The sequence below is a fragment of the Eucalyptus grandis genome, chromosome 10 (genome assembly GCF_016545825.1).
Source record: "Eucalyptus grandis isolate ANBG69807.140 chromosome 10, ASM1654582v1, whole genome shotgun sequence".
Classification (NCBI taxonomy): domain Eukaryota; kingdom Viridiplantae; phylum Streptophyta; class Magnoliopsida; order Myrtales; family Myrtaceae; genus Eucalyptus; species Eucalyptus grandis.
Window position 1 is genome coordinate 30782753 of NC_052621.1, and position 15822 is coordinate 30798574.

The window sequence follows — 15822 nt, forward strand, 5'->3', positions numbered from 1 at the left end:
AGAGTGGGGCCATAGTATAGCGTAAGTACAAGAATATCTTTCTGGTTTCTGGCTCTTTTTGGTACCGTGGTGAAAAAATAAGGGACGAACGATCACCGCGACGTGTGAATTTGATCTGATCCCATTTGCAATAAAGAACCTTTCACAAACTCTATAAAGCTCTCTCTCTCTCTCTCTCTCTAAGGAGAGAAAACCCACCAAATCATTGCAAAGTGGCCATTCATTCATTCATTCAGCCAAAAGACCCTCTTGTTCATCCTTCTCTTCCTTACCCCCCATATTTATCCCTTTCCATACCTAAAGTCTCTCTCTTTCTCTCTGATCTGTTTGTGTGTCTGTGACTGTGAAAGGACTTGAGTGACTGGGGACGACTGAGATATATACCTCGTCACGCCTTTCGATCCAAGTAATCCCCCCCGATACCCTCCCTTTCTATCCCCTCTTTTGTCCCTTCCCTTTCATGAAAATCTCTCTCTCTGAGATCTCTGTCAACTTCAGTCCTTCTCTCCCAGATATCTCTCTGATATCCTCTGTCTCTTCTCTCTCCATGTGCTTGCTTCGCTCCCCATTATAAGTTATAACCCACCCCATCTCCCCACTCTCTTCATGTACTCCCTCACCTACCCACCACACATCCTCCCTCCCTCTCTCTCCCCCTCCTCTTTCTCTCATGGAACCCCAACAACAGCAGCAGCAACAGCATCAAAACCAAGAGGACATGAACTGCAGCAACAACGGTGGGAAAGGTGGAGGTACGAGCAGTAGCAGCAGTTACGCTTGCAGGCAAAGCAGTACGAGGTGGACGCCGACGACGGACCAGATAAGGATCCTCAAGGACCTCTACTACAACTACGGCGTGCGGTCCCCCACCGCCGACCAGATCCAGAGGATCTCCGCCCGCCTCCGCCAGTACGGCAAGATCGAGGGCAAGAACGTGTTCTACTGGTTCCAGAACCACAAGGCCCGCGAGCGCCAGAAGAAGCGCTTCTTCTCCCCCGACCCAAATTCTAACATCAATGGCACTGCCGCTCCTCCACCTACGGCCTCCGCGGTCAACCCCCAGACGAGAGGCGGAGGGCGCGGAAGTGGCGGTTGGAGCGGTAAACTACCTCCTCCTGAAGAGCCCTTTGTGCTCCACAACAAGTTCTCTAACCTCACTCCTCCTGGTACGCGTGTACCTTTCCTCATCACTGATCCCCACTCTTTTATTTTCTTAGATTAAAGTTCGGTCTTTTATGGAGACTTTGTAATTTATGAGTATTCACGTAGTGGGTATGCAACTATGCATGGCTCTTTCTGTTTTGGTGTCCTACTATTTCTTGTACTGGTGCGGCTTGTGGGGCGCTACTTATTGTTGTCATGATGCCGATGATTTGTTTTGCTGGATCTTTGTCGTTCTATCAGTCCTGTAATTCATTTTTCCACTTTCACATCGTTATGAACTTTGAATGCTTTCTCAGGGCTTTGTTCTTCTTCAGCTGCTGCTGCTGGTGTAATGGCTGTTGGGCAGATGGGTGGCTACGGATACGGTTCTGTGACAATGGAGAAGAACTTTAGGGTAAGTAAAGAAGCGTTGTTTAATTGGTATGGAGCGATATTTATTCTTATGGAAGGTATAAATCAAACCTATCTTTGTATGAAGTAGAATCTACACACAAGCTGTTGATTAGTCCTTAAAACTCCTTATGCGTGGCCTATGCCAAGATAAAGTGTGATTGAACTTGTTTAAATCACCTTGTTTCGTTACTCGACAGAGAACTTTTAGCAGAATTAGAATTGTAGAACAGAAAATACAATTCGGAAATGATTAGTGTTCATGTTCCCTCTAATTTGATTTCTAAGTAAGAATCGATGTGCTAATAGTAGACAGTGTCTGAGCAATGCCAACTTTCTCATTTCTTCTTCCCCATTCCAAGCAGGATTGCTCTATATCAGCCGGCAGCGGGGGAGGGTACCTCGGCCCAAACCTTGGTTGGATCGCGGTGGAGCCATACGCTTCGCCACCATACGCTGCTCTCTTAGAAAGGAAGAGCCACCCTTTCCTCGAAAACCAACAGGAGGAAGAAGAGGAAGAAGGAGGAGGAGGAGGAGGAGGAGGAGGAGGAGGAGACGAAGAAGATGAAGAAGCTCCGGAGATTGAAACCCTACCGCTGTTCCCGATGCACGGTGACGACCACTTGAACATCGACGATGCCTTGCTGAACATCAAGCCAAACTCGGATCATTACCATCATCACATCCGCCGCCATGGCCACTGGTACGACGACGTCGTCATGAGCACTTCTCGCACTTCCCTCGAGCTTAGCCTCAACTCCTACACCGGCCGATCGCCCGGCCCCATTTAAACAAACCGGACGAAAGAAAAAAAAAAGAAGGGAAAACTGTGGATTCTCTTTCCTTTTTCTTGTGATTTTCATAACCCTAATGCTTATGTTATAGCTATAGATGTAGCTGCTGGTATATGAAACGTGATCATTCGCCACCTAGGTTAATTATAACTATTGCTGCGCCGCTCCTCCTCCTCCTCCTCGTCTTCTTCTTATCAGATGTAGCTGCTGGTATCTGAAACGTGATCATTCGCCACCTAGGTTAATTATAACTATTGCTGCGCCGCTCTTCTTCTTCTTCTTCTTCTTCTTCTTCTCGCTCTCTCCTTTGTTTCTGGTTGAAAAGGCTTGTCGGCTCGACACTTGTCACGAAAAGAACTTAATGATAGTGATTATGTTGCTTTTAGTGCTGCCCTTTTTCGGTCGGACACTCCGTAATCATCGGATTAGCACAGAAGCTAATAATGGCAACGTTAAACACATGAGAGAGTTCGCATGTGTCGGAAAACGAGAGCTAATGACCTAATACCTACTGCTAGTTTGTCAGTTTTCCTTTACAAACTTAGCTCCAAAGCAACAAGTTGATTTAAATAATACTAATTAGAAAGTAAGGAACTAACTTGTTCGTCTCCAAATGACACACATTCAGTGAATAAGTTAGAAAAGCACCACGAAATGTGACTATATACTTTGATAAACTAGGGGCAAAATTGCAAAGAGCCGGAAAAGAAAAACCCTTGTAAAGTTGGGTATAAACGTGACCGTATGCTTTTGACAAGAGTCGAATGGCTGATTACTTGATAATTATCCCGATTTAATGGAAATTAGTTTGAACTTTATATGGAGTCTTACTAATTTTGGATGTCATTTCTTTTTTATCTTGCAAAATTATTAACATGAGTACAAGCTGATATTTGTAGTTTAGCTCACTGGGTTCTGCTTTCAATTATTTTCCAAAATGTTATAGACTGATCTTCCTTTTTTGGATTAATTTGGTATGCTAAGTTCCCTAGAAACGAAGTCATTACATTGCGAACCATCATGAAGGAAAGCGCAGCAATTAGGCCTTTATATAGTATGAAATATATCATCATCGATGAATCTGATTTTATACCCCAAAAGACTTGTCTTGTTTGGTAGGTATTACTCGCTCCTTATACTCTAATTTTTCTTAGGTAGGTATGAGTGCCGTGAGAAAATTCCAAATCAAACGTGGCCTGTTGATTTGTTTAACCGGTTTCGTTGGAAAAATTAAAATTGGAAAATCCCAGTAAGGGAGATTCCTTACAAAAGAAGAAAAACCAACGGAATGAAACATATAATTTTAAAGCATATTAAGTACCCAAACATAGATGACCACAATTAGAAAGGTATTATCACTCGCAGAACTAGTTTGTTGATTTCATTAGAAAGATCTAATAAACTTTAAAGATTTAAAGAACACTTCAAATATTGACTTTGAGACTAATGACAAAATCGTTGTGCGCTCAATTGGCTCCCTCATTCATGTCCCTCAAGTCAAGTTGCTGTAGAATGACTCTCCGGTGATTGAAAACCAAGAACGGTGATGTCGAGAATGCATAATAACAGATGAGATACAGAAAAGATCAAAGTATGAATAATGAATGAATTAGCAAAGGAAAAACTTACCCCTTTGATTCGAATCTCATAAATGAAGATGTGCAAGAAACCTAAAAAAATTATAAACAAGGCTAAAGTTTAGGGAAAAAAAAATCAAATCGTATTCCATATGCGTTAACCGATTACCAATCCTAAAATAATGAAATTTATACTAGATATCCACTTTTCTACCTTTTTTTCAGTTCTTAATCTTTTTTTTTTTTTGGAGCAATATCCACCATTTTTTTAGTTTTTTGACTGTAGAACAATATCCAATATTTACTTACCCAAAAAAAAAAAAAAAAATCCAATATTTGAAAATTTGCAGCTGAACCCTTCATACATTACCTATATTTTTGTTCTATTAGATTTGTCTTTTAAATAATCCCTCTATTTTTATAATCTAGTTCCCAACAATAAACCCATTCTTTTCACTTTATAGTTTACCGGTTGCTCATCTAACATTATCTAAGAGTTGCGGTCAGAAGTTCACAGTTTCAATTTGAGCATAACAAGAAAAATATTGAGCAAAACAATGCTGTTATGCTAGCTGCTCCCTTGTTCTTATTCTTATTTCGTCAATTCCTTTCATTAAGGGAAATTCCTAACATAAATCCGTGGCAGAATATTAACGAGTATCTTGAGAACACTTACTATTATATTTTATAATCTAGGGTATTAGCAATTTAACACGAAGGCCAAGCTACTAATTATTGAGTCTATGGAACACCTTACGAGCCCCATAAGCCAAATAAGTCATAACTTCAAAAGTCAAGTGCTTTAAAACGTAAAATAATCTAGTTTTTCAATCACAAATTGCACATAACAATAGAAGTCAGTGCCTTTAAATTGTGTAATTTTCTTGATTAGGTACTTACGAAACGCTCCAGCTAAGGCATAACTTGGTTACCCTATTTAAAAGTACTAAAAATTGAGTAATTACGGACTCTTCCAACTTAACCTGCATTCTCCTATTGTACGTACCTATTTATGTGATACACTTGATCAATTTCTCCTAAATTTTAAAGTTTGATTGCACTTTTAAAATTAATTTGAGATTTTTCAATGCACTTATCTTTTAAGAAAAATGTGTAATTCCAGACTCCTCCAACTTAAGCTGCATTCTCCTAATATAACTAGCCATTTATGTGATGTACCTGATCAAATAATCGGGGCGGTGTGCCTCGTTCTTGAATGCAAAACAAGGTTAATCGGACTTGCCACTTGTGCACAGATTTAGACTGGGACAAGACAATTGTGAACAATATTGTACGTGTCCAAACTCATCGTGCGGCATATGCACGTGCGAAATCATTCACGCGCCTATGTGAATGGACCACAAATTCATTGCACATTTCGAACCATATGCTTCTCTCCATTTACAAAAGTAACGCATCGCAATGTCTTAAAAAAGGACACCCATCTAAGCCCGTGGAGTGCTGAACTTGCCTTGCCCTTCGCATCGTTTTCACTGTCCCGCGTTGGTCCAAATTCTAAGTGCTGAACCTCAAAACGCTTCTGCAATCTTTCACATGGAAAGATTCGTCCCACGCGTGCTCGAACAGAGATCGTTTGCCCGACACGTTTTGGGCTCTTGAAGAATTGAGACACATGGGAACGGCACGAGACATTGGCGAGCGAAGCCAGAGATGCGAACAGACATTCAGCAAACACTGAAAGTCTCACTTCGTCTTCTTCTTCTCGTTCTTTCCATTTTCCTTTGTTCTTTACTTTTCTTCTCTCTGTAGGGAAAGAAAGGAGGAGGAGAAGGGACCAGTTTCTCTCGGTCGTGAAGGTCGCCGTCAGCAAGATTTTGCAAGGGATGCTTGCCTTCAATTAGCTTGGACGGTTTTTCGATTGCTGATCGCACACCCACGACGACCCTCATTGTCTTTTTACAGAGAGAGAGAGAGAGAGAGGTAGGTTTGGTGGATCCAAGAAGATCTGGGATGACTTTTGGGGGATTCAAGGACGTAATGACCCTTTGGAGTAACAAGATGAGGCAAGACATTACATCATCGTCTTTGCCTTGTTTCGTGAAAGGTTCTTGCCATGCTATCAACTGCAAACTCCTCCCCATCTCCTCAATTTTACCCTTTTCTTCTCTAGGGAAGATACTTAAAATGCCATGTGTGTTGTACATTAGTGTTTAACGAGATATATCATCCAGTTGTATCTCTATGATCCTCTGGCAAAATCGTATCTAATTATAGGGACTAGTGTAGATAAAGCTCTTGGTAAAAAAAAGTTAATGGTTGCATAATTTTCCCCAAACAAGTTGGTAACTAGAGACACTTTCATGAAATTACACTATCTTATTTTGACAATTTACCAAAGGATCGACTCCTCTTTTCTACTTTTATCTACTTTTATTTGTCTTTTCGTACCAACCCCTTATATATAGCAACTCTTGAATGAATTTACCAATCATTATTTGAGTGATTTACCGACTTTTTAAAATTAAACCAATTAGATTTGAGTTAATAATGTTGATTTAAATTTCTTATCAATATTAGCTTGGTCTTTAAATTTACCCTTTTTTCTATTGAATTATCAACTATTAATTTTTTTAACCAACTCATTGTACTTACTGACTATTTGTAGAAATCACAAACATAAACCGGAGTGATTACCAAGTTTTATCCGACAAACTTTATATTGCCGATTTTCATAGGAGTTAATCATTGACATTGATTTGATTTTTTTAAATTACCAGCTTCTCTTATATATAACGAACAAACTTCCCTGTATTTACCTTTCTTATTAGCGTCTTAAGTTGACAACTATAGTATGAAATTATCAACCATTATTTGAGTCCACCGTCACTTTTGCCCAATTAAATTTGGGTTAACAAGAAATGTTACCAACATTTATTTGTTTTCCAATTTACCAACTTTCAATTGTATTATCACTTTTATCGCATTATTTCCCAACTATTAAATTTACTAAATCTTTTTAGAATTACCAATCTTAATTAGAGTGACTACCAACTTTTCTTTGGTTAAGTTACCATTAAGGGTAAGCGATTCTAAGTTCCATATAGATTTCACTTGGAATCTACCCATTAGAATATGTTCATCATATTTTGGAACTCGGAACATATTCTACATATTCTAGAATCTAGAACCCACCCTGCCACAAGTTCCAAGGTTTACTTAGGTTCCACTTATATTATTAATTAAATAATTGTAGTGAATTAAAACTTTTAATGATCACTACTTATTACTACAATGCATGGACAATAAAGACACGGAAAATATGAACATTAATAAAGTAAAAGTTTTGGTCATATAATGGAATTCAGACTAGTGCTTCTAAATTATACATTTATTATCGAATGACATAGAATATCATAAGATTGCACGAAAACATAAACCAAGAAAAACATTGAAACTTGTTCCAAGTTCTAGGTTACAAATTACGGGTTCTTCCAACTAAAAACTTCTAATCTACCTATTAAAATAGATTCCTCATTTTTAGGAACCTAAAACCCACCTTGCATATCTTGAAGCTTGAAATCTATAGGTTTCCATCGGTCCGTTTCTCAAGTTCCAAGTTCCACTTTAAAACCATGCTCACCTGCGATTACCATCTTCTTCTTCTTCTTCTTTATCTCTAATAAAAACGCTTATCATACTATTCACCAATGTTTGTTTATCTTTCTCATAGATGGCATAAATTTACTGGCTATATCATGAAATTATCAACTTTCCTTTGTGTAATTTACAAAATTTTTATCTTATTACATATCGATCTATTCCAAATCATCAATTCTCATTTGAGTTGGTTATAAACATTTATTTGTGATTCTTGAAATTTACTTACTTTTTGTTCGGTTAATGCATATATTTGTCTCGCTTACTAACTTTATAGATATACTATTTATCTATTTATTTTTTTTACACAGATTACCCAGCTCGAAGGTGGGGATTTTTTGGGATATTCTACTCTTATCTTTTTTGTCAGGTCGTAAGTTTCAAAAAGAAACGGCGCACAAATGATTAATCTGAGAGATAAAGTAGGGATGTGATGAAAACCAAGAGGATGTCCTGGGAGAGTATCTTTTGCTTGTTTATAATCTCGAAGCCAGAAAGAAGGGAATGCAACATCAGCATCTTTTCCTTTCTGACCTCTGCTTTTCCTGATGTCCCGCGCATCTTGGCCCTATAACTAAAAGGGACCCCCCAAGAGAAAATTGACTATAAAAAATGGATAGAGAGAGACGGAGGAAATAGTCGTACGGAGCAATTTGCTATTGTAAATTTGGGACCAAGATATATAGAGGCGATAAGCCGATCGTATAAATGATCACGACATCCTCTAATGACTCTATCATATGATCAAACGACGGTGCGAAGGGTTAACCGACACAGAAATTGTACGGTGAAAAGTGCAGCAATACATTCCTCTATATGCCATGGAGCAAGCACAGCATCGCCCTTGATGATAGATTTTCGACGCGGGCTTTTCGATAATACCTTGGCTGGTGGGGACAGCATATTCCCGAAATCACGGCCAGAATCCGGATTCGAGACAAGCCCTCCTACTATGGGATCAATATCCCAGATGGGTCAATGAATTTACTATCTGGTTTTTCACCATCCTGCACCGATTTCTCAAGTTTCGACTCAATCTTCTAGAACAGCCTAGTCAAAGTGGGCTTTTTTAGCATCTTACGGGCTCGAGCACGGGCCGGCTGGCGTTGGTAGAGGAGCAAATGGGGGTGGGGGTTGCGGGTGGTGAACCGGTAGGTGAGCCGGCACGTGATCCTTTGACGTTTTGATTTTTCGTGCGCGCGTCCTGGTATCTGGTGCTGGGCTCCCTTGTTTCTTTCGGTGAAAACCTCCCGAAAGCGACCGTTCTCCGTCCTCGCTCGCTCGCTCGCTCTCCACGTAATCCCCATTTTTCAATCGATTTCTTCTTCTGCGCTGTGTTTGTCCTTTCCGCCCCGCACAGCCCGCCGTTTCGCGCCCCATGTATTTTAGCGAGTTTGGTGCGTGACCTACCACTTAATAGATGATCAATGGCCGAACAACAAAAAAAATCTTAAACCTTTCGATAATTTATCAATAAAGTCTATTAAACTAATTTTTGCTAATGACATGATATCGACCATCATATGTAATATAACCGGTATTAATGTGAATAATTTTTTTAATTGTTTTTTTAAAATTATTATTATTATTATTTATTCTTTTCTTTTCTTTGTTTCTTCAATTGTTGATCGGCGAGTTCATCAGTCAACCCTTGCTGGCCATAGGCAAGATCAAGGCACAACCCATGCCTAGGAGGAGGCTATGACCCATGCCTTTATCAATGGCCAACTAGAGTTGTAAAAAAAAAAAAAAAAAAAAAGACAATAAAAAATTCGAAAAATAAAATAAAAAATTTGTAAAACTTATTTGTCTTAGTGCTAATCGTGCCATGTAATATGATTGGTATTTATATCAGCAATTTTGATTAAAAAAAATGACTCGATGTCTTCCTCTACCGCCACTGCTCTCTTCCAACATATGGCGGTAAGGTAACTCTTCAACGTCGAAAGTCGACGGCTGGGGTCGGACGAAGAATCACAGCCCATTCCCGAATTGTCGGGCTTGGCACTCGTCTGAAGCGAGAGACTAATCTGATATCTATCGAGTTGCCTCGTTAAGGATGCCAAATTCAGCTCATCTTCACTCACGGTTCTTTCGACCCGGAAAGGACCCTTAATCTTTGGTCACATATATGCAGAAGAGAAATGCTATCCACACTCGGATTAGTACGAAATTAGGGCGGGGCCCGACATGGTTGGTCATTCTCGATTAAATCCACGTAATTGGCGATCTTTTGCTGAAATCCTGCGGTTGGTTGGGCTTGAGCTAGAGATGATTGGATGGACGATGTGATGTGGGTCCAGACGCTACGATTAGAATATCATTAGACGGCCCGTTTGAAGGGAAGATGAATTGGTGACCTCGCGTGCGCTCTTTTGCTGCACCGCTCGGACATTCACTTCCCAGTACACGTGCTTCGCCTATCCGATTCTCTGTCTCGTGAAGTCAACACGAGACAAATTTCTTAGGATTGTTTTTGGGATTGCTCCGAACTCGGGAAAAGTACCATAAAGTTACAAATATTTTGTTTTGTATCAATTTAATCATAAAATTTTCATTTTTACTAATTAAATCTCAAACATTTTGATGATTTAATAATATAGTCCGTCTAACTAATTTTGACTGAAAACCATTGTTATGGATATCAATAATTCTACGTGGTACGGCTGGTGCTAATGAGGATAACTATAAACCAGCAAAGGTTACAAGTCCTCGCCTAGGTTCAAGAGAGGGCCGTGACCCTTGCCTAATTTGGGGAAGGGTCGTGAGCCCCTTGTCTATGGCCAACAAGGGTTGTGATGCCCATGCCTAAACTAGGCAAGGGCGCTGGTCCTCACTTGTGGCCAGAGATAGTCACCTAGCTACTTTGCTGACCTTGAATTGTAAAAAATAAATAAAGAAACAAAAAAGAGAAAATAAAATAAACATAATTAAAAGTTTGTGAAATTTATTCATATTAGTGGCAATTGTGTCATATAGAATGGCTGCGTCCATATCAGCGATATCTGGCTACAATTGATTAGTGAATTATATTAACAAATCGTCAAAAAGATTTAAAACTCGGTATAATTGAAAGATTTAAAATCAATTAGGACAATTAAAACTTTTTTTTTTGTTTATAATTGAATTAGTACAAGTGCAATGATTTATTTTTTATTTTTATTTTTTCCCTGCAAACAATATGGTGGATTTTGGGTAGACCGTAGCTTTTGTTATGTGGCCATGCATATTAGAACATCTACTTTATTTTTAATGTGATATATTAAGAATACGGAAGATCCGTTACCCTACCTTAGAGTCCCCAACCCATCAATAATTTCCAACGAAATACACCACATCCAACACCGCAAAAAATACTGAGCAGACAACCGATTGAGATTCCTTTCCTGAGAAATTGTTCTGACACAGCACACACAGTGGATATCCAAGCAATTACAATGGAGGGCCCATTGAATTAACGGAAAATTATCCAAAAAATCCAAATTAGTAAGATGCATGTTCACTGTCCCTCACCTAAGATTGGCAACCTCCGCCAGCCATTGGCAAGGCCCGGTGGAGGGAAAAAGAGGAAAAATGAAAAGAAGAATAAAAGGAAAAAAAAAAAAAAAAAAGGAAAAAAATAATCCAAAAATTCAAAAAATATTTAAATATTATTAAATATTGTCCATATTAGCAATGGTTATGCCACGTAGGATGGCTAGCATCTTTGTTAGCAATTTCCAATCGAAATTAGGCAGATCAACTCAATTGGCAAACTATGAAAAATATTTAAAATTCAATTGACAAAATAAAAACCGTGCTTGATGTATAACCCATCCTTGCCATGAAAAGTGTAATGGGTTTAAAACTTTTTAAACAATTTTTTTATAAAATTAGCAATCGCCTCTGATATCACTCTTCATATCACTTTAGTCGAAGTCATCCATAATCACAGTATTGATTCAAATGATCAGGAAGAGATTTTTACCAACTGAGCTAAGATCAACTCTCTCTTTTGTCATGTATTATCACAGTGTAATATTGAAAGCATCGCCTCCCCAATGGTATATAACCCATCCTTGCCATGACAAGATATTTATGCCGTGTTGCCTAGATACATCGAACTTTATCACAATCAATTTAGATAATTACTCAAATCCTTAAAATTATAAGCACCCGTATCAAACCGTGCTTGATGTGATTCATGTATGAAAAAAAGGTATTTAGCCTAAAAACGACATGAAAAGTATACTTAACAAGCGGTCGGTAAATGCTTGACACAATGGTTTCTAAAATATATTTGGCCCAAGATTGTTCTTAATGTCCACCGAAAAATATTAAATGAATCGGTTCCCATCTACGGTTCACAGATGCCCACAAGTTAATTCCTGCTCCTTAGAATTGGGTAGGTTGGACGAGAGAGGCACGAGCTAGCGGTGCGGGTAGTTGGGGGGTCGCAGCTGCCACCCCTCCTTCACGCACTTTGCCTCATCCACCATCATATAAACCCATCCTTCAATCCCCTAATCACAGCACTCGAACGATCAAGAGAAATTCACAAGCTTCACAGCACGAGAGTTAAAGAGCGAGACACGGTTTGATCCAGTGAAGGGCCGGCCCCCGGAGATGGCGAAGACGCTCACCGCGCTGGCTGGGGAGAAGACCCTCCAGTCCAAGTTCGTCCGCGATGAGGATGAGCGCCCCACGGTGGCCTACAACCAGTTCAGCAACGTGATCCCCGTGATATCCCTGGCGGGGATCGATGAGGTTGGCGGCCGGAGGGCCGAGATCTGCAAGAAGATCGTGGAGGCGTGCGAGGACTGGGGCGTCTTCCAGGTGGTTGACCACGGGGTTGACACGGGGCTCATCACCGATATGACCCGGCTCGCGCGTGAGTTCTTCGCTCTGCCCTCGGAGGAGAAGCTCCGGTTCGACATGACTGGCGGCAAGAAGGGGGGGTTCATCGTCTCGAGCCATCTCCAAGTAATTACGCTTGTTTCTTTACTTTCTAACTCCAAAATGGTATATAATTTGAGGTTTCTCTTATAGACTTTACCATGGTGCCATGAGCAATTTTCTACGCTTCAGTTCACAGACTACTAATTTACCTCAAAAAATTTCATATGGAGTGATCAAACATAGGAAATTTACTGCTGTTTATAACCATGTTTTACTGCCAATTACTTTCTGCATTTCCACAGCAGAATGGTACTGGAGAAATTTCCGCATACACAGTTATGAACTGTTCAATAGCTGGGACCACTTTTGTGGTTTTTATTTTTAGTACTCCATAGTCGCAAAGGACAAATGTGTTGCGTAGGCAAGCCTTTTAATTTATGTGATGGGCTGAAATAATCAACAATTTAAGAAAGAACGAGAATACACAAACAACTTAAATGTTATGGAATTCATCCAGAGAAGTAGTAACTTGACGTGTTTCTTTAAGTAGTGACAGTGATGCGTCCCTTTAAATTTCTTCGCATGGTAGGAATCAATTTAACTTATAGAATCAGAAAGAATATTCTTTTTTCTGGCTCGAACTTAACATCCAGTGGACTCAATCAAAACTGGATTGACTCATGGCCAGGGCGAAGCAGTCCAGGACTGGCGCGAAATAGTGACGTACTTCTCATACCCGCTTCGAACCCGAGACTACTCCCGATGGCCCGACAAGCCGGAGGCATGGAAGTCGGTGACAGAGCAGTACAGCGAGAAGCTCATGGCCCTCGCTTGCAAGCTCTTGGAGGTCCTCTCGGAGGCAATGGGACTGGAGAAGGAGGCACTGACCAAGGCATGTGTGGACATGGACCAGAAGGTGGTGGTCAACTACTACCCCAAATGCCCGCAGCCCGACCTCACGCTCGGGCTGAAGCGCCACACTGACCCGGGAACCATCACCCTTCTGCTCCAGGACCAGGTGGGGGGCCTCCAGGCCACCAGAGATGGCGGCAAGAGCTGGATCACCGTCCAGCCTGTGGAAGGGGCTTTTGTGGTCAACCTAGGCGATCATGGTCATGTGAGTATTTTTCTCTATCTATCTGTCATGGAACTTGCATTATCATGGTTCGAGCACAATCCATTCTTAACCCAACCCATCTCTCCCCTGAAACTAAGAACGAAAACCACTTGGGGGGAAAGGAAGAAGCAATCTCAGAGGAACTCTATCAAACATGCGGCGTGCTTCCATATTCCATGACTCCATGGAAAAAAGCACATACTTCTTTGTCGTCACAAATGCTAATACTTGATGAAAAATTTCTCGACCCAATCAATCTCACTGTAAAAGAAATAATCGCTCAAAAGAAGAAATAGAAATCTCAAGAGGAATTGTATCAAACACGTCGCGGACATTCCACACTCTAGCCACTACCCCTCCCGCTGACCGAAATCTTGCGCGCAGTTCCTGAGCAACGGGAGGTTCAAGAACGCGGACCACCAGGCGGTGGTGAACTCCAACTACAGCCGCCTCTCCATAGCGACGTTCCAGAACCCGGCGCCGGAGGCCACGGTGTACCCGCTGAAGGTGAGGGAGGGGGAGGAGTGCATCATGCCGGAGCCCATCACCTTCGCGGAGATGTACAGGCGGAAGATGAGCAAGGACCTGGAGCTCGCCCGGCAGAAGAAGCTGGCCAAGGAGCAGGAGCAGCTCAAGGACGCGGAGAAGACCAAGCTGGAAGCCAAGCCAATTGAGCAGATCTTCGCTTGATGATGAGAGTTCCAAAGCCTTTCTTTACGTTCTTTCCCATTGGCTCCCTCCCTCGCTGTTGTGGTCCCATTACCACAGAGTCTCGTGAATCACGGTTGTTCCAGTGGCCGTTCTATGTATGGCATTGCAATAACATTGGTCTTGTTTCTCGGACTAAATAATGATCTTGAAAAATGATATCGATATATATATAGTCTCGCTTCAATGCGCGCCTTGAAGACGATTTAGATGCGAATAATGATGGCGTAGGGGGCGTCGGGCTAAGCTGTACCGGTAGCGGTAGTCTCTTAATGGGCGAGCTAGGTGGTCCCGCCGCCACCGGGAATCCCAGCCCGACCAAATGATGTGCCGGATTTTTAATAGTAACCTTACATTTAAACTTAATGGGGGTGGATTTGGGTATGGTTTCAAGAAATAATTGATAATTGGATTAGTTATCCCTGGTTTGGTCCTAAATTTTAATGCGTCTCAGTATGATTTTCGGTGAAAACCGAGAATCGGGAACGAAACCGGGGAGCCGATTTGTGCCCTATTGTTTTGCCTACAAGGCATTTTTGTTTCTTGAATCAGTATTCGCTTTTAAGCTTGGGCTTTGACTTCAAAAGTTGAGGCGGATTTCAACTTATGGTCTAGGGCGTCAAAACTAGACGCTCAGCCATTGCCTTTTGATGTTCATTGGTGAGTTTCCCATTGTCAGTTTAATAACGTTACTTGAAGTTTCTTGGTTTTGAACTTGAAAGTTCTCTTCATAAGGGTATGGCCCTAATTGAAATTGTTACTTAAGTTGCACTTTTCAACTGGGTCCTTCAAATCGAAAAATTATCTCCAAAAAAGTGCATGGGAGTTTCCTAGAGCCATGAGAATGCTTGAGTATCTAGAAGTGCTTGACGTCATGACTATAACATTGAACGGTTGATTTATGTCCTTGATGGAATTGAGCGTTACATGAATTTACATATGGTAGGGGGTCAGCTGAGTAGTATGCGCATCCCAAAAGCATCTGAAATGCTTATTTAAGATTTTTCATTCTTGAGAGAAAAGCATGAAAATCTAGTTGGTGGATGATGCATTTCTGCGCGTCCTTTCTTTTTACGGTTTGATTAAAAGCCAGTTTAATGAGAATGATAGTCTTTTATTTTTTTTCTTATAAGAACTTTGATGTGCTTATCTATGAAGGGGTTTGTACTAATCTTTCTTGCAATCACTAAGGATTAATGTGTGGGAGGTCGTTTGTAATTGAAATAGGGGTTACTCTTAAGGAGAGATATATAATTCTCTACTAATATTCAATTATAAAGTTCTAACAAAGAGGTTAGACAGAGATTTTACATAAAAGGTTTTCAAATATCAACGATTACAAAGAGCGACAACAAAATTGGACATCACACTATTTTTTCAAGACCATTAGATCTACTCTAGTTTCATTTCCTTAAATATTGGTATTTTGTTATAATTCATATAAATCCTACTAAGGCGAGTCCTATGGGAATGAATTCAAAACATCTTGTTTTTGCTCAGAGAGTGAGATAAATTACCCTACAATACATTATTTGGTGAAAATATGCAATGTCGTTGAAATAATATAATTTAGGTT

At 40.5% G+C, this 15822-nt stretch overlaps 2 protein-coding genes across 2 annotated transcripts; both read left to right on the top strand.

Moving 5' to 3' along the window:
- Window positions 1-670: 670 nt before the first annotated feature.
- On the top strand, window positions 671-2345 carry LOC104422755 (protein WUSCHEL). Its single transcript, XM_039302984.1, has 3 exons — window positions 671-1166; window positions 1461-1558; window positions 1920-2345. Exons 1-3 carry the CDS (start codon window positions 671-673, stop codon window positions 2343-2345), a joined length of 1020 nt encoding a protein of 339 aa, XP_039158918.1.
- Window positions 2346-11979: 9634 nt separating this feature from the next.
- LOC104422756 (naringenin,2-oxoglutarate 3-dioxygenase) lies at window positions 11980-14381 on the top strand. The gene is made up of 3 exons (XM_010035184.3): window positions 11980-12505; window positions 13110-13538; window positions 13923-14381. The coding sequence occupies exons 1-3, from the start codon at window positions 12149-12151 to the stop codon at window positions 14226-14228; spliced, it is 1092 nt and encodes a 363-aa protein (XP_010033486.2). The 5' UTR covers window positions 11980-12148; the 3' UTR covers window positions 14229-14381.
- Window positions 14382-15822: the final 1441 nt, after the last annotated feature.

Coding starts and splice junctions, on each gene's coding strand:
- LOC104422755 (XM_039302984.1), top strand. CDS start 671: ATGGAACCCCAACAACAGCAGCAGCAACAGCATCAAAACCAAGAGGAC. Junction 1,167..1,460: donor CTCTAACCTCACTCCTCCTG/GTACGCGTGTAC, acceptor ATGCTTTCTCAG/GGCTTTGTTCTTCTTCAGCT. Junction 1,559..1,919: donor CAATGGAGAAGAACTTTAGG/GTAAGTAAAGAA, acceptor CATTCCAAGCAG/GATTGCTCTATATCAGCCGG.
- LOC104422756 (XM_010035184.3), top strand. CDS start 12,149: ATGGCGAAGACGCTCACCGCGCTGGCTGGGGAGAAGACCCTCCAGTCC. Junction 12,506..13,109: donor TCGTCTCGAGCCATCTCCAA/GTAATTACGCTT, acceptor ACTCATGGCCAG/GGCGAAGCAGTCCAGGACTG. Junction 13,539..13,922: donor ACCTAGGCGATCATGGTCAT/GTGAGTATTTTT, acceptor TCTTGCGCGCAG/TTCCTGAGCAACGGGAGGTT.